The following is a 17,542-nucleotide window of genomic DNA, read 5'->3' on the forward strand; positions in this document are numbered from 1 at the left end:
AGTTTTTCCACTAAAAGACTCCTCAGAACTTTTTAGAAACTAAAGCTCAGGCATGCGCCAATTAAACTGGTGTTGTTATGCAATGAGAACTCAATTATGTGCCAAAAGTCATGTCATCTTAAAGAAACAGAAGGTGATTACGTTTACAATAAGGGAAAAAATTATGACAATTAGAAACAGACCGTGAAAATAGTTCAGAGAATTACTGCAAAAAGAAAAACATGCCCAAATAATCCGGTTATCTACAATACGAGTTCGAAAATACCCAACTGATTGGTATGACGCCCCAAGGCGTAAAACGTAGTTTTAAACAAACAATTCAGTTGCCATAGGCATCAGTGCATAATTCCGGATCACCCAGAGTCCAGTTCCAGAGTATTTTAGATCAATTTTTTTTCTTGTTTTGGGTTTTCAAAAACTTGTTTGAGATCGTTCATATTTTTCACTGAAATTTTTATTTTTTTTTTGTTGAAAGGAGTGAAAATCCAACGTTAATCAACAGCGGTTTCACGGAGGTGTGAAACGACGCGGCGTGCCGTCCTTTTAAGAGCCTCCTGCTTTTAGTCGGCCTCGGGCGGGCCAGTGTTGGCGGTAAAATGGCTACTACAGTTTGTAGCTCCATTTTTTAAGCTATATCTTTTCTCCTTTCGCTGGCTTGTTCTCGAAATTTCATTACTTTCGCTCCTTTAGTTTTTCGGATTTTAGACGCGAGATGACGAGCGTGCGTGGACTCGTGCGTGTATGTCACTCCAAATCCTTAGGATCCACGCCTTGTTTTCCGTCCAGCTTTAGTCCTGGCTCTAGCAAGTTTTAAGATGGCAGCCGAATTCTGTCTGAAGGCGGTACTCATTGTTTTGGAGGAGCTCACGAATTATTAACCACGATACATAACATCGATTCCTTTGATTATATTGGTGAGGAGTGAGAGATAAAAATGGATCTCCTAGGATCAATTCTTAACAGCATGGATGCTCCACCATCTACAGAAAACAAGAAGGCCAAAGGTATCGTGTTCCTTTGTTGATTTCCGCTACTCGCAAAGAAATTTGCCTGAACTTGTTATGAAATATAAATTTTTAACATACCTGTTTTCTGCGAATGGTATTTGGATCAATGTTTTTGTCATTTTTATATTTTCTCACGTGTGATTTGCGCTAGAACTTGAATCTGAGCTCACTGAGTCTAGAGAAGGAGTGATCGCTGTTACAACAATGCTAGGAATCAGGTAGAAATCCTGAATTTAGTCACACAAAAACAAAAACAAAGCAAGTCGTTTTTGTCGTTATTTAACATATATATTTTAGATTTCAAAAGTGCAAATTACTTAAAATCAATTTCTACAAAGATGCAAGTCCTGCTCACTTCACCAAGTTTAAAATCCTCTCTCATAAATTGTGGGCTCAATAGTTTTTGTCTCATCCATGAAGATTAGCTTGAATGGCCTGGAAAACATGATTGGAAAAGGGATTTTCACTCAAAAGCACAGCTAATTCGGTTTACTTGTGTGCAAATGTAAGATAAGCAATCATGGGTCACATTATAAGGGAAGTCTGTGAATGTTCTGAAACCCCCACCCCCCTTGGTAGATCGTGAATGCTCCTTGCATTTGCCTAAACACATGCACAACTTGATCAAGTGATAGAATGAAGCATTATTTTCCTTCACAATTACCTCAGCATGTTAATAAGTATTTTTGTTGAATTACAGAGGAGAAAGCCAAATTAAAGAAGCACCAGTTGGAACAAAAGAAGAAGAATGCAGAATTCCGTTCAAAGGTAGGGACTCCTCTAATGTCATTATAGAGTTATCTTTTACCCCCTTTCTCTCCAAAGATCTCATAAGTAATTCTAATTAATCATTGATTTTATAATGTTTTGAATTTCTATGATTTGCATTAAGACTGAAAAACAAGTCAATGAATTTATAAAAGATACCAAAGAAACAAGACTCAAGTTTCCACCAATGACGAGAGTGGAGAGGAGTATTGTGTAAGTTTATAGGCATTTATTGTTTTATTGTCAGTTTACCTACTGTAGAAAACTTCATCTGTGTTTGTTAGAAATTAATCAAAAGAATTAACTGATCCTGCCTCTAGCAAAAAGTGAGAGTGCCATGTTTGATAAATAGTAATTTATAATATACTTTCCTAGTATTGTGAAATTTATGAGACATTGATTTATTTTTTGTTGTTCTCTGGGTGTTCATTAGTAGGGGGAGATCAAAGAATTCTCTGGTTACTAAACAGACTTGTATAGCTAAACTTGGATGCCTAACTCAATTTTTTTCACTCAGATGTTTAGACTATTCTACACTACACCATCCTCTTGATATTGAATTTCTAAATAAAAACTCTGTGTTTCATTTCATTAGTCATGATGTTGCCGAGATTGCTGGTCTTACTACATTTTCTTTTGGAGAAGATGAAGTAGACAGATATGTTATGCTTTTTAAAAAGGTAAATATTCTTACATGCATGTAAAATAACAAAGAGTTATTTAAGCTTTGGGTTGTTGTTGTATTTTTTTAATTTCATTTTGGTTTGGAAGGAATTCTGCATAGGTAATCTCTTAATTTACAAATGGAGACTTGATCTTTTCACTCCATAGATCTTATCAGTAACTTGCCATACTGTATGCCATACAATTCGTATGATGTTAGTTCCGAGAATTTGATACTGGATCAACTGATAATCCCCCTTGTAATATTTTTCTTTATTTTCATCACATTTCTGTTTAATTTTGTATTGATATTGTAAGGAGAAATGCTGTCTTGGTCACTCATGGGAATTTTATAGGTTTAAGTGTCATGTAGCTGAGACACATTTTTCCAGCATTGTGAATTAAAGTTTTGAGATTTCTGTTTACTGTTTCTTTTCTTCATTTCTTTATACTCCTGTGATTGGATATCTCAAAATGTTTTTTGTTGTTGTACACGTAACTTTGTTACAACTTTACATTTTATGATTACCAAGTACTTATGACTACCTTGTTTATTTTATTTCCAGGAATTTCCTCCTTCTGATGAAGAACTTGAGGCATACAGGAATGGACAGGTAAAAAATTATTACATAAGATTTATATACAATTTATCTTGAGGAATTAATCTCTGGAGACTAAATGAACATTGTTTAGATGATGAGGTTGACAGGATTTTTCTGAGAATATTCCTCAAACCTAGTTTAGTCACTCAAGTGGGTATCAGAACCAGGTGGAAGCCATTTTTAAAAGTATTGCCCCATTGTTACAAGCTGCTGCATAATTCTGGGCCAATCAGAATGCAGGCATTTTTATCATCACCTGAACAATCATACTGGCTATATGATTTAATTCAGATATTGTCACATTTATGAGAAATGATGCTCACTATTTTGATTTGGAGTTAACTTTAACTTCGTGCTTCTAATATCAATGACTTAATTGAGCAGTGGTGTATCCTTCATTTTAATAGGAATTTGATCCAGAGAGTGCAGAAAAGCTCAAGGAGGCATCTGAGGTATGGAGTGCTTTTATGTAACTCTTTAACTCCAAGATCTCATTGTTATTTTTCCCTCTAGCTGCTAAACATTCCTCACAAGTTAGTCTGACAAAAATTTGGCATTAGATCAAGAAAAAAACTTCTAATGGTAATTATTAAGAGTATTTTAACTACTAGAAAGGGTATGAGGTTAAACCCTGGCTGTTTTTTTCCATGAACACTTTACTCTTACAGTCTCTCTCTGCCTCCACCAGCATTCAATGTGATTGGATGCACATCTGATGAACTTAGTCTGGCTCATTGGAAAAATTTCCCAAAAAATATGTCAACAAATAAGTGCATTTTCTATCATAGTTTAATTTACCCAGTTCGACTTTTATTTTCCTCAAATAATGAGATGCTCATTTGAGGTGTAATAGGAGTTTGTAAAAACAACAGTTAGAGCTGTGCCAAAAGGTAGTAATCACTGTGGCCAATCAGAATAAAGGTTAAATCATCATTAGCCAATGAGAGGGCAAAGTAAAATAGGCAAATTTCTGAAGGTGTGGTAAATCATGTGACAAATTTGTAAATGGTTTTAGTTTTGTATTTGGTTGTTTTAGAGGGAAGCGCAAATTTTCTAGACTAATCGCAACTAAAGCAACAGCGGATTACTGCCAACAATCAATTAAAAGCTTCAATCTATGAAATGAATTTGTTGTGTTGCAATATTTCTTGCTGTTATTGCAAATGAAACCCTCGATTTCATGTACTAGACCCAGATTTCTGACTCGCGTCTAGACATACCGAACATGCATGTAGCACGTTCTAAACATTTCCTACCACCCTTGTCATTATACAGAGTAATGTTGATGGTCCCAGTCAGGAAACACAGTGCAGGTCGTCAAAAGTTTCCAAAAAAGCACCGTCCACATTTTACAAAGACAAGTACAGACACTTACTTGGTACTGACAGTGGCAAAGATGCCGCTAAGGCTACTAAAAGTAACTCAGCTTACGGTTATGGTAAGTTTCTGGTGAGGAAAAAGTAGTGTAACCTCTCTCTCACTCAAAACGTCGGCTTTAAAACTCTTTACGGAGGCCGATTTACTTTATCAACTCAGTTTATTAAACCAAATTATCTTATTCCAACTCTCCCTCCCCCCCCCCCCCCCCCCACCACAACCACAGACGCAGTACCACAGTTTTTTAGAAACTTATTCCCTTTCTGATTACAACATTTGAAAGCAAGAGGTTGTATGACATTTACTTGACACGTGCAAAATGAGTAATTCTTAGATTAGTCAGTCCAGTCTCGCTGCCTTTGAGAGCTGTAAAGAAACCCATGACTTGTTAAGGATGACACTGTGTCACGCATATCAATCTTTTTTCTTGCTTGTTTGCTGATTTTATACTCTATAATCAAAGGAACTGACGTATAACACTCGTCTACCGGACGACACCGCTAGATTACGATACTGACTCTCGCGCAGGTTGTTGAAACGGGTTTTGTCGAGGTTTCGCTCTGTTGCAAGCTCGTCCCTGCGAGTTGACCCCCCTGCCACGACAACTCCACCCCACATGGGACAAGAATTTCGCTTCTAAGCCTTCCTACTCATTGAATTTTTCTTCACGCCACTTCACGCAAAGCCACGCCATGTTACACATGTCACTTTCCACTGTACCGTTCTGAGACAATCTGAAAATCACAATCTAAACCTGATTTTGCTGGTATTTTTGCAGTTCCCAGCGAAAACAAGCGGGACTTACGTTCAATTGAGGAGACTCTTAATGATATTCGTAAGAGGAAGAAGTTTCGCCCGGGTGAGGCTGATGATGAGGAGGATGATGTTGAAGCTGAAGACAGTGGCTAACCTTCCCGTTATAGTTCTCAAGGTTCTCGAGTAATTGTGGGAAATTTTTGGATTGTCTTAGAGAGGATGTTACCTTCCCAATCGTTCTGCCATCCAGTGAGCAGAATACATTGTTTTATATCGCCGCAAGGGTCGCTTCTAGCCAATTTTGATACAGAATTTAGCGATATTCAGTGAAAATGCGTCTTCTCAAAGTCGATTTGAAGTTGATCTGATTCTGTCACTCTGTGGTTAGTTTTAAATTCGATCTTAAGAATTTTTTCGTGATTTCTCAGTAGTCTTATCGTACAAGAACATGATGTAGTTGGAAAGTTGATAGTGATTGCCCCTGTTCGTAAAATTCGTCAGCTTTAATGGACGTTTTAATGATTCAATTCATCAACAGTTTTTGGAGGGCAAGGCTGATATTCAGTCATTTTAAATGAGCACATGTTCCCTTTTTCTGACTTCGTTTGTCGAGCTTGATTGTAGCTCTGCATTGGTCAAGAGGAGAATCGGCTTGTATCCTTCGACCAATCAGAGAGAGGGCCGCAGTTTTAACCAACTAGGAACAATGGAAAAGCCACTCGTGACTTCGCGTTCTGCATTGTAATTTCCCGCCTTTGACGCGGGTTGCAACTCTAGCTTTGAGTTTCGATTGCTTCTTGATTTAATTAGCATTTTTCTGTGATTGGCTGGATGCAGTTATCTTGCGCTGAGACTTTTTCGTCGTTGGGTATTTAACACGTTAATGTTTGCTGAATATCTGTGAAACACCACCACTTTTTTCTACTTTTTCTGCTTTCCATATTTTTTGTAAGACATGATGGACATCGAATTTTGAGAGCCTGTAACTGCACCAATAGTGGTTATTTTACGTGTTTGACAGTTTTGAATGAATTTCATTTAGTATGTAAGTATAGATCTCTATCTCGTTATTTTTCAGAAGAATATAAGAAATTTATCGACTTATGTCAACCGATAGTTGTCTAGAGTATAAAACTCATCAGCTAGAATAATGTAATTTGAATAAGTTAACTTGCAAAAAATAAAAAACTTGTGGCATTGTACAAATGAATTTCACCTTTTCCAATTTTTTAAGCCAGTGTTATTTACAGAATTTTTCTTGTTGAAGGACATTACATCGTAATTTGAACTTTTCGAGGATGTTCGCAAAATCAAGGCAGTGGTTGCATGGCAACACTTGATTGCCGGACAATTTTCAATAAAACGCCTTTTTAAGGTTCGTAACTCTGTTTTGAAGGATTTCGAATATATTTGCACTTTTGTACATTGTATCGTTCTCCCACTTATTAGAATTTAGGTATGACATATTTTCTTCCATAATCTTTTCTTTAGAAGGCAACAACGCGGCTTCAAACATAACGTAGGATGTGTGAATAGGGCGTTAGTGAAACCTTTCATTGGCCGATCCTAATGACGGAAACAACAGATCAGTTTGCACAGTTTTGGCACATTTCAGGAAGCATTTTGATTTTTATGAGACCATTGTGTCGAGCAATTGTGCGGCACCCAAAAGCAATTTCAAATTAATTCTACTGCGGAACGCTGCGAAACTATTAATTCGTGTAAAGAGACCGAAAAAGAGAATATTAGGTATCCTATTGTTGTGAGTTTTTAATATTGTCTTTGGTTGTCAAATTTTATGCAGAACCTCTTCACAGATAAAAATAATTTGCCTTCAGACAAATTTATTCGGTTCGAATGTTTGTTTAGGATGTTTGTTCGTTAAGTAAAAGTTCACCAGAAATATTACAACTTTGGGAAGAAACTTCGTTTCTTCTTCACCATTTAAAGAAATATTGTATATTTTTTTCATACATTCTGCTAAGAAATAGCGGCAAAGATCTAGTCAGATTAAAAGTGCTTCAAACTGAAATTCGCATGCATACATTAGTTTCGAAACCAGCTGCTTACAAAAGAGAAACAGAATTGTGTTTTTCATAAATGCCTGCGTGGGGCTTTTGAGTTTTTCTGCTTTTTTAATGCTCATTTTTATGCTTATATTTTGTCTTTGTGAAATGGAAATTGGTTTTCACTTGTATTTTTTTCTCAAGTGAATTGCGACATTTCCTGGTTATGATTCAATTTATGACGTTCAGAAATTAAACTTAGTTTTTTGAATAAAACTCAGGGATTTTCAAGGGGAAATTAGCATTTCTTCATAATAAAGATGATTTTTCCAGAAGAAATTTGTAGATTTAACATAAGCTAAATTCAAGTTGTAAACTTTGTTTAGTGAGGTGTTCGTTCCTGGGAAAAATTAGGTGCTTTATCATCTTTGATGTTTAATACTGAGGTAAACCGTAGCGGTTTTCAAGCCATGTAAGACATTTGTCTTCGATTTCTCGTGTGAGGTTCTCCACACTTTTACATTGCCTGGTTCTCAAGAGTTCGTCATTATTTTTTTCTTCGATTTCCGCTGATTTGCTGTAGTTTGCCCACTCTTTCCCTGAAAATGTGTACCTTCTCGAAATTTTAGGGAAATAATTTGTACGCGTCCACATACGAGTTGTGTCGTGTGCTCGTGTTGGCCATGTTCGTAGTTGAGTAATTCTAGGTTGGGTAGCGGAAAGCGGTCCAATGTCACTGAATCTTGATAAGTAAGAAGGTCGCTTGTTACATGAAGAACAACGTTGATTTTTAGCGGATTTTGTGCTACAGTACGTACTTGTTTGCGGTGTTGGAACAATGTTGTTGTTTGTTTTTATTCTGTTCAATTTAGCATCACTTTCATCGGCAGAATTGATGCCGTTTGTGACATCTTCTGATGTAGTTTTCGTCGTACCATTTTCCGTCGAAATTTCTTCATTTTCAGTCTCTTCGCTGTCTTCGAGAATTCGTTTCGCGTTGCTAATAGAAGATTGTACGTTGCGGATAAACCTCTGGGGATGAATTATCCTTCGTCTTGTTTTCTCGCGAAATGTACCGTTGGATTGCGATTTTTGTACTTTCACTTCCTCGGCGAAAGAACTCCCCCGCGCCTTCCTTTCTTCTGGCAAAAGATCAAGCCTGCCAAGTGAAATCATAGTCTGTTTCATTTCCTCAGACATTGGGAACAGCTCTGGAGTTCCTTTCCGATGTAATGATGGCTTTTCCACCGCAGAATTATTGTGTTTTCGTTCCTTCTTTGGCTTAAGTCCATGATGGTCGACGGCTGTGCTTTTGTAGGTCGAATTTTTCTTCACGTTTGGTTGCTGCAGCGGCCTTTTCGTAAACATGTTTGCCAGCATGACCTGTCTGGCCACTTTTCGAAAATTGAGCGTTTCACTTGTTATTTTACCGTTTCTGTGAGGTATTTTTCTTGTCCTCGTCGTTGTCCCCCTAGTCTCCATTTCGGAAATTTTAAAACTCGTCATCAAGAACTGTTGCGAAAATTAAACAGCAATTTTCCCCTCTGTCTCCCCGAGCAGCAACAAATTTATGGCTTATTTGCCCAGTAATGTCTTCCACGTGACTAGAACGCACTGTTTTTTACCCGTTTCTTGCAACACTGAGTTAAGACATTTCTTCTAACAAAGAGATGTCGGTTTCAGTGTGAACTAAAGCACATGTGATCGGAACCGGAGTTAACCTTCGAATCCTGAAGATTCAAATCATTTTTAATCAAGCTCTTTGAATTCTCGAAATGCAAATAAAGGTCTATTTATCGCCAATTATGCTAAAAATAAATAAAGATCGCCGATAGCGCATTGAAATTACTTTTTCCTGAGGGTTATTTGACATAAGATGTCAATAAAACAGCGACCTATTTGGAAATCGGCTTTTGTCCCCCAAGTCGGTTGGTGCGATGCTCTCAAAATGAGAATTCATTATTCGCGAGACTCTAAATGTCGGTTTTTCTCGTGTGTTTTCGTTATTCTATTTTGAAAAAGTTTAACCCCTTAGCTCTCAGGGATGATAAACATGTAGTTTCTCCCTTTGATATCCAAACGTTCTCCAACAAAAAGGTGTTGAGAATACTAAAACTTATCTGGTAGAAGTTGTTATTTTGATCGAACACCAAATTCTCGTAACTGATGAATAAGGAAATGTGTAGCAGCTAAAAGGGAGAATTATCAATCAGATCTTGGGAGTTAAAGGGGTAATTACTAACAATCTTGTAATTTGCATAATACTATGATGTAACATTGTGGTGCTAAAAATTCATTTTATAAAATATTTCATAATTAAGAGAGGACAAAGAGACAGAACTCATACCCCTTTCCGACGACGACTGTGTAAAAATAATTTTAGCGCGCGTTCCAGTGGCGCGACCGTCTTGAGAGCCCAAGGCTAGTGGTTTGTTGTTTCGTGATACAGTTTGATGTGTAATGTTTGGTGGTTTGTGGTTTACGCAGCTGTTTTGGGGATGACACCTCGTTAATAATTTTTAGGAGGTGAAAACCTTTCTAGGCTAAGCCGTCCAAAACGCGAGCTGTGAAAGCGCTACCTTAGAGCTCTATGCTAGAACCCTGGGTTTCTATTTTACCCACACTCTATAAGATAAGAGGCGTGGAGGAAGTTGTATTAGAGAGTTGCAGTCGTTTATACAGGCAAATTGCCTCTCGGGTTTTCAATTCATAATTTATTTGACAGAATACAGCGGGGGAACCGTGCATTTTAGATTCCTCTCTTAAATTGTTACGTTAGCTAGAATTTCGCGCATTTTCAGTTTGTCTCTTTGACTGTTACTTTACAATCACGCGTATTTTTAGTTTACTTTCTTAGATCTCGTGCATATTTTGTTATCTCTCTTTGATGGTAACGTTTGTATCTTGCGGATTTCTGTTTCCTCTCTTTGATTGTTACATTAGAATCTCGTGCACTTTAAGTTTCTTCTCTTTAATTGTTTCGTTAGTATTTTGCACATATTTGATTCCCTCTCGTCAATTGTTATGTTAGCATCTGTCACATTTTTAGTTTACTCTCTTTGACTGTAACTTAAGGATCCCGTGCATTTTTAGTTTCCTTTGTTTGGTAGTTACATTTGTATCTCGCGCATTTTCAATTTCCTCTCTCAGATTGTTACGTTAGAATCTTGTGGATGTTTTGATTCCTCTCTTTGATTGTTACGTCAGAATTACGTTCATTGTTAGTTTCCTGTTTTTGACTGTTACGTTAGAAGTTTGTGTAGTTTTAGTTTATTCTCTTAACTTTGATTGTTATGTTACAATTTTGGTGCATTTTAGCTTTTTTATTTTTACGTCTGAATCTTTTACTTTTTATCGTTTCCAAAGGGTCTTGATATTAGCAGGCAAGTCAAGAATTTAAAGAAAGCGACAAAACTTTTGAGTCTGTAAAACATGTTTCGACAGAAACTTCTGTCATCTTCAGTTAAGTACTGTACAAGCGTTGAAAGTTGAATTATATAGTAAGTAGAACAATGCTAATTATGATGAATAGTGACAACAAGAAAAGAGGTAAAGCATGAAAGTGTGAGAATTAAAAGGAAAGTGTTAGATTTACATGGTGTAATTGCTGATTCAAGTATGGTTGTTCTCTTTGAATATGAATAGCCTCTTTTATCTTAAGTTGAAAGCCGGTAGAGACGTGATCTAAAACATGGAAGTTATCTGCTGAACACAAAGGGCGACAATGTGGAGAATCTATCAGATGCTTGAAATGTGAGAGGCTCTGTCACTGACTAAGTGCTCTCCAACACGTAAGATAAAAGAGGCTTTTCACATTCAAAGAGAACAACCATCCTTGAATCAACAATCACACCATGTAAATCTAAAACTATTCATTATAATTAGCATTGTTTTACTTACTATATAATTCAACTTCCAACGCTTTGTACAGTAATTAACTGAAGATGACAGAAGTTTCTGTAGAAACATGTTTTACAGACTCAAAAGTTTTGTCGCTTTCTTCAAATTCTTTTACATTTTAGTTTTCACTCTTTCATCGTTACGTTAGTATATCTGTTGCATTTTTAGTTTCCTCTATTTGATTATTACTTCAGAATCGCACGCATTTTCAGTATCTTGTCTTTGATTGTTACGTTATCTTACGTATTTTCAGTTTCCCCTCTTTGATTGTTACGTTAGAGTCTCGTGCGTTTTTGTTTCCACGCTTTGATTGTTACGTTGGTATCTTGCGCATTTTTAGTTTCCTCTTTTCGATTGTTACATCAGAATCGCACGCATTTTCAGTATCTTGTCTTTGATTGTTACGTTGTTATCTTACGCATTTTCTGTTTCCTCTCTTTGATTTTTACGTTCAAGTTAGAGTCTCGTGCGTTTTTGTTTCTAGTCTTTGATTGTTACGTTAGTAACTCTTCCATTTTTAGTTTCCTCTCTTTGATTGTGATCCATTTCAGTTTCTTTCTTTGATAGTTTTTTAAGTATCCTGCACATTTTCATAAAGTTTCTTGCTATAGAATAAGTGTGGCTTGGAAAGTTTTTTGGCTTTCCCATTAACTTTTAGGGTTATCTTCCGGGAATTTTTTTGGTTATTGCTTGAGTTATTGCGTTCCATTATTATTGCGTTGACTTCTTCGTTTTATTTTCACACTTACGTTCGTATTTTCATCGCTTGCGTCTCTTTCGTATCTTCGAATTCTGAGGAGAATTCAGAAAATGTCATCAGGTCAAACGTGACCTACTCATACAGCGGCCTTTGTAACCTCTCCTCGTTGTTTCTTCCATGTATCTTTGCGAATCTAGTTTGGTCACTTGGGAAACCTATGATGTTTCACGAGGTTGTACTTGGAACATCCCGAAATAGATGGACCCCTGTTTTGAAGAGGTTTGTTTTGGTTTTTGATGCGCTTAAACAGGTGTCCGTATTCCATTCAAAAACCAGATGTACTTTATTTCCAGGGTGGAGATTAACTACAAGATAGAATGCAGATCTTTTGGGGCTATCGACATTTCCTAAGAAGACTTAAATTTTGTTTACATCAAATTTGGTAAGAACCATGCATTTTAGATTCACTGAAGTCGCGTAAGAGTTAAAAGCACATTAAATGGAAAATAAGAGTGTTTTAAACAGGGTGTAGTATTGCTGTGTCTACTTATTGAGTCAAGTTAAAGACCTTAAAATGGCTAAGTTGGCAACGATAATTGGAAACTTGTGCCACTATAGGCTCGATTTTCGCCGCGTTCTCGTGTCCAGCCTGTGCTCTTCCCCGAGAGTGGGTTCAAGGAGAAGGGGTGGGGAGAAGAGCGCAGGCTCACGTTCACGAACAGCGGCTGGTGATCAAGCCGAGGGCAACTATTGAGGTGAGGCAAAATAATGGTTATAGTGATACTTCAATCAATATTCTGTAAAGAATAAGGAACCATTTTAAGACCCTTTGACTGGAAAATTCAATTCAATACCACACTGTCACATTTTCCACTCAGACAAAAGGCAAGGAGACACATTTTGCCCTATTGAAATATATTTAAATTTTCTGTGCATTCATGAGGTGGGAGAAACACCTTTAAAAAAAATACCCCAAAATAACCTAAAATGTGCTTTTTAAACACAAGGTTACGGTATTTTTTTCAAAGGGAAACTAACAGTTCACTCGCATATGCAACAAAAAAAGCAAGGCAAAACAGAACAAAAAAAAAGTTTAACAAGCCATTTCTACTTATGTACAAGATTGTGTCCTAACATAAATACTTTGCATGCATTGATATGCATTATGGGTGACAAAAAAAATGTCTTACATGGTGAAAAATTTTTACATCCAAAATTCAGTTAAAAACTTATGTAAGTTGTAATTCTATGTGCTAATTTATGTTAGGCTTAAAACGTTCTGGACTAGTTGCATTATTTTTAACCTTATACATTTATAAATTCTACATTCTAATCAAATGAAAAAATTATTAGCTAAAGCTGATAAATAAATACCCAAAAAGTGTAACTATCAGTGTTGCCAATTAGTAAACTTTGCTAGGTTTAAGTCTAAATTCTATCTGGAGAAGAGAATTGTGTTGCCGTCATAAAAACTAGAAAACATGGAACATAAGCAAAAAGTACTATTAACAAGAGACATCCAAGTAATTTGTTGAACATATTTAAGCCTTGATGGTAACATTATCAAGTAAAAAAATTTTCAATTTACTTTTTTCAACATTGTTTTTCCTTCAAACTAGTCTCTTTTAGAAATCAATTTTTTTTGGACAAGATGTTGATTATGTTATGACAAACAAGGATTAAATATGCATTTAAGAGTGCTCTGAGCCCAGCGACAAATTCACATAACATTTTTACACACTAAAGTTAGAAACTGTTCTTGTTATTTTTGACTTTGAGACCATAATACAAGTTAATTCCAACTGGTACAATCTGGTCTTGAGGTCTACTTGCTGTTTGATTTGTCAGCTGGGCTCAGCAATTCCTCAGCGATCTGCCATTATTAACACAAATGCTATAATAGACAATGCCACAGTAGACCATCCTCCACCATATGACCAGCTGAAGAACACATCATCCTTCCAGTTGAAAAATGTGAAGACCAACAAAGCAATAACCACAAGAATGGCTACATGCAAAAATAGAGGAGATGGTTTAAGACAAAAATCAAAATCAAATTTTATAAGCCTTAAGGTGCTCCTTCATCATGAAAGTTAACACTTCAACTCCCAGAAGTGATTAAAATGTAACATCTCCCATTAATATCCATACACTATCTAGCAAACGGGTAATGAGAATACTTAAAATTAGACAGGTAGAAGTTATCTTGATCTGTTACCAAATTCTTGTAACTAATTAACAAGGGAATGATTAGAAGCTGGAGGGGAGAATTACTCAGATCATGGGAGTTAAGGGGTTAATAACAACAAGATCTAATGGTCATTGCATACCTGCTGCACAGAAGAATCCGCCTACAGTGAAGGATGGAAAAGGATGTCCCTTTCGTATTGCTGCCACAATGGCTATGATAAAAGCAATTAAATGGCAGATAAGGGCCAGAAACATCAAGGCAATCACAGCTCCATTCCAGTCTGAAAAACAGAAACAACATCGATCAGTACTCAAAACATTTTCATTCTTTGAGCTAGAGAGCCAGTAAATATTTCTGTCCCTTCCCATGGATAACCATGTTTGTTAACCCTTTAATTCTTAGAATTGATTAACTTTTAACTTCTCATTGCCATTCCAATACACGATCTTGAAAACAGGTTGTGAGAGTAGCAAACCTTGTCAGCAAGAGGTTGTTATCTTAATGTAACATAGAATTCTCCTGTATAATTTACAAGGAAACATCTAGCAGTCAGTTGGAAGAATAACTACTTGGATCTTGAGAGTTAAAGGGTTAAAGCTTATGACGGCAGGACATGATGGTGGTGTGGAGTAGATAAAGGTCCTAAGGTTGAATTCTGCTCTGCCTACCTGCTTGATTTTTTTTAAATTTCAGAGTCAACAGTCAACCTAATGGACTCCCATAGACAAATTTATTTACACAGAATCATAAAATGATAAAACAGATTTTGTAAATCATAACACAATTTCGTAAATCAAAAGAATATCAACTACATTTGTGTTGGGTTGCTATCAAGTGGCATGTGACTGAATATGTCCGAGCTAAAACTGGGATAAGTCCAGTCTTTTTTTTCACTATTATTTTCAAACAACACATCCAAAACCAGGGAGATCTCTGTTCAAAATGTACTTCAAGATTACAAAATGTTTGCTGTTGTTTCAGAAGAAGGGAAAATCTCCTTTCCTGATTAATTATAAGGCAGTGAATGTTTTTGACAGGAAAACATTTTTAAATATTCAGTCTCAAGAGGCACAAGACTTTTTCTAGAATAATAAAAATATCAGCTAGCCTCCAAATAAAAGGAAAATATATTTAATATATTTCCTTGCACATTATTTGCATGAGCATTTGTTGTTGGTCAGTTTTCCTTGAACTTCACTGTCTGTAATTTGTTTGCTTCTTGGAAAATATAACAAAGGTTTTTACACAAATGTCAGAGCATGTCTTAGTGCAAACTGAGGCTCCTGTTAAATTGAAATGCATTATATGTAATACTATGCACTATCACTGTTTATGTTCAGGCCAGAATATTATTTGTTATGGCATCACTTGATGTATACTACTTTCTTTATAGTTGTAGGCAATTGCAGGATTCTGTAACAATCATTTCTCTGTTTATTTTTAACATAAATGCATATGTGCTTCCTCCATAAAATATTTTAGGCAAAAAATCAACCCTGAAGTTTCTGAAAATTACACACTGACACATTCAATTAAGACAAGATCATTTGCTTCTGTAGAAGAACAATAAAGTGCAGTGGACAATTGTTCAATCAAATAAAATTTCTGGACAAGTTACCGAAGAAAAGGCATGTTACACTTAAACCACATAAAACTGGACTTAAAACGGATTATGCTGTTTTTTCAAGATTTCTTAAAATCACACTAGAAACCTATAAATATTTAACTTAGCAGTTACAAGCTGTTCTGCCTTTGCTCAAATGCTTCACCCTTGCAACAGTGCTAGTGGCAAATTAAACCTTGATCAATTTAGCAACATTGACTTGAAAGTCCCAGGAAACAGAAAAATTAAAATCCTCCTGTTGCAAATCATATCTCTTGTACCTTTAGATTATTTATTGACAAGAATCACCGCTATTTGCGGAAAATTCCAGAACATGCTTGTATTCTAAGAAAGGAGTATGTTTAATGTGTTATATAGAAGCTTTAGGCAATAATATAAAGGTAGCTCGTGGCATTAAACTAAAATTCGAAACATAAAAAGTTTTTTTGAACAACAAAGATTGTTACAAAGACTCGAAAACCTTTAGAATATGTATAAGAACTGTTCATAATTAGAATAATTATTCAAAACAACTGGTTGTAATTGGTACGAGTTAAAGTTTCGAGCCGTAATCAATCTCTAAACTCCACGTTAATAGAAATTTGTCATTGACAAAAGTTAGTCTGTAAAGTCAATTTGATGTTACAGAGATCTTTGTCAAGTTGAGAGTCTATAAGCAAACTTTATGTCCTAACAGTCAGTCAGGTAATGAACAACACAAATGTAAACAAGACACGCAAATATTTTTTCTTCGACATACTATAAATACCAAATCAGAAAAAGATGTACCTGGTCTTCCCAAATCGTGTAATTTAGTGCAGCTATCTGCAGCAACAACAGTGTTGTTGATCGAGGATTCAGAACAAGTTTGAAACAGGCCTTCATGGTGGTATTGTACACCTCCGATTTCCTTCGCTTCTTTCCACCACACTAGCCAAAAGTCGGTGGCAAGGGCCAAAATTCCCAACAGAATTGCAGCTAAACAGCTCACAAAGCTTGTTATGACTTTGATCATTGTTTAGTATTAACGCGTGCTCTCTCAGAGCTTCGCTTTCCCAAGAACGAAGTCACAGGGTGTGCCGATGGAAATTTGAAAAGAATCTTTACGTAGCGTTCTGCTTGATTACAATGCATACTTTCATTTATGTTCGCTTCACTTCACGCATAATATTTTACATACGTATGATTTTAGAAATTACTGCGCGGTGGTTCACTAGTTACAATTATTAGTAACTTTTTTCTGGCTATCTCACCGAAATCAAATGAAAGAAATCGTCACTGACAAATAGTTTCGTCGATCGCTGCTCCTTTTGGTTGTGGAGTAAAACACAAGTGACTAGAAAAACCTGTATGACGCCTACTTCACACAAGTAACCATTTTCAAACGTTGGCAAATCAACTGCTCACCTGATTTCAGTACATCTTGAAGCGTGTGCTTATCATTGGAACAGTCAGATTCCGCGCTTATGAGTTCGTCTGTAACGTTATCCCTTGATTCCCAACAATGTCTGAATAAACCTCGGTAATGAGTGATGTTTCTGTTGTGAGAAACTATCACCCACTGCAGCCAGTAGGTCGTGGCTAAGCTCAAAATGATCATCAGCATCGCTGCAAAGGCGCAGACAACCGATGTTATGACTTTGATCATGATAACACGTTTGTTGTAGCGACAGATCGGAACAGAATTTCTGAAAATCGTTCGAATCTGTTATACAGAACTGCCGTGTAAACTGAAACTGAACTCCGCTAGGATTTGTGGGTATGGTATTAATATGCGCGAACGGCGCGCGGCTCGTGCGGGTATCATGCGAGTTTACGCGCGGATGCGTGCAGGTACGTAAGCCAGGATCACGCTCGTGTGACGGTGGAAAAAAGCAAATATATAATTGTTGAACTCTGACCTCGGTTTGCTTCCAGAGTGGATTTCTCTGACATAAAATATTCAGTGAAGATCTGGTAAGTCATCAAG

At 36.4% G+C, this 17,542-nt stretch overlaps 3 protein-coding genes across 4 annotated transcripts; 1 reads left to right on the forward strand and 2 right to left on the reverse strand.

The window, feature by feature from the left end:
* The first annotated feature begins 805 nt into the window (after positions 1 to 805).
* LOC131797093 (sperm-associated antigen 7 homolog) lies at positions 806 to 6,846 on the forward strand. The gene is made up of 8 exons (XM_059114709.2): positions 806 to 1,004; positions 1,708 to 1,775; positions 1,900 to 1,988; positions 2,371 to 2,455; positions 3,005 to 3,052; positions 3,448 to 3,492; positions 4,316 to 4,478; positions 5,196 to 6,846. Exons 1-8 carry the CDS (start codon positions 935 to 937, stop codon positions 5,324 to 5,326), a joined length of 699 nt encoding a protein of 232 aa, XP_058970692.2. The 5' UTR covers positions 806 to 934; the 3' UTR covers positions 5,327 to 6,846.
* A 79-nt stretch (positions 6,847 to 6,925) lies between these two features.
* LOC131797092 (uncharacterized) lies at positions 6,926 to 9,105 on the reverse strand. The gene has a single exon (XM_059114708.2). The coding sequence runs from the start codon at positions 8,683 to 8,685 to the stop codon at positions 7,615 to 7,617; it is 1,071 nt and encodes a 356-aa protein (XP_058970691.2). The 5' UTR covers positions 8,686 to 9,105; the 3' UTR covers positions 6,926 to 7,614.
* Positions 9,106 to 12,159: 3,054 nt separating this feature from the next.
* Positions 12,160 to 17,309, reverse strand: LOC131797046 (claudin domain-containing protein 2-like). Of its 2 annotated transcripts, none has more exons than XM_059114664.2 (3): positions 16,363 to 16,674; positions 14,110 to 14,250; positions 12,160 to 13,787 (listed from the first exon to the last, which is right to left on the reverse strand). In XM_059114664.2, the coding sequence occupies exons 1-3, from the start codon at positions 16,586 to 16,588 to the stop codon at positions 13,645 to 13,647; spliced, it is 510 nt and encodes a 169-aa protein (XP_058970647.1). In that variant the 5' UTR covers positions 16,589 to 16,674; the 3' UTR covers positions 12,160 to 13,644. The 2 variants fall into 2 exon arrangements, with proteins under 2 accessions (XP_058970647.1, XP_058970646.2); XM_059114663.2 differs by lacking the exon at positions 16,363 to 16,674 and adding an exon at positions 16,981 to 17,309 and having other exon boundaries at positions 12,172 to 13,787.
* Positions 17,310 to 17,542: the final 233 nt, after the last annotated feature.

Source organism: Pocillopora verrucosa, chromosome 9 (assembly GCF_036669915.1).
Source record: "Pocillopora verrucosa isolate sample1 chromosome 9, ASM3666991v2, whole genome shotgun sequence".
Classification (NCBI taxonomy): Eukaryota; Metazoa; Cnidaria; class Anthozoa; order Scleractinia; family Pocilloporidae; genus Pocillopora; species Pocillopora verrucosa.

What these genes read in the sequence shown, in the direction of transcription:
- LOC131797092 (XM_059114708.2), bottom strand. Translation starts at nt 8,685, where the DNA reads ATGACGAGTTTTAAAATTTCCGAAATGGAGACTAGGGGGACAACGACG.
- LOC131797046 (XM_059114663.2), bottom strand. Translation starts at nt 17,221, where the DNA reads ATGATCAAAGTCATAACATCGGTTGTCTGCGCCTTTGCAGCGATGCTG. An exon ending in TCAAGATGTACTGAAATCAG is followed by an intron (nt 14,251 to 16,980) that starts GTGAGCAGTTGA and finishes TCTGTTTTTCAG; the next exon opens with ACTGGAATGGAGCTGTGATT. An exon ending in CGGATTCTTCTGTGCAGCAG is followed by an intron (nt 13,788 to 14,109) that starts GTATGCAATGAC and finishes TTTTGCATGTAG; the next exon opens with CCATTCTTGTGGTTATTGCT.
- LOC131797093 (XM_059114709.2), top strand. Translation starts at nt 935, where the DNA reads ATGGATCTCCTAGGATCAATTCTTAACAGCATGGATGCTCCACCATCT. An exon ending in AGCTCAAGGAGGCATCTGAG is followed by an intron (nt 3,493 to 4,315) that starts GTATGGAGTGCT and finishes GTCATTATACAG; the next exon opens with AGTAATGTTGATGGTCCCAG. An exon ending in TAACTCAGCTTACGGTTATG is followed by an intron (nt 4,479 to 5,195) that starts GTAAGTTTCTGG and finishes GTATTTTTGCAG; the next exon opens with TTCCCAGCGAAAACAAGCGG.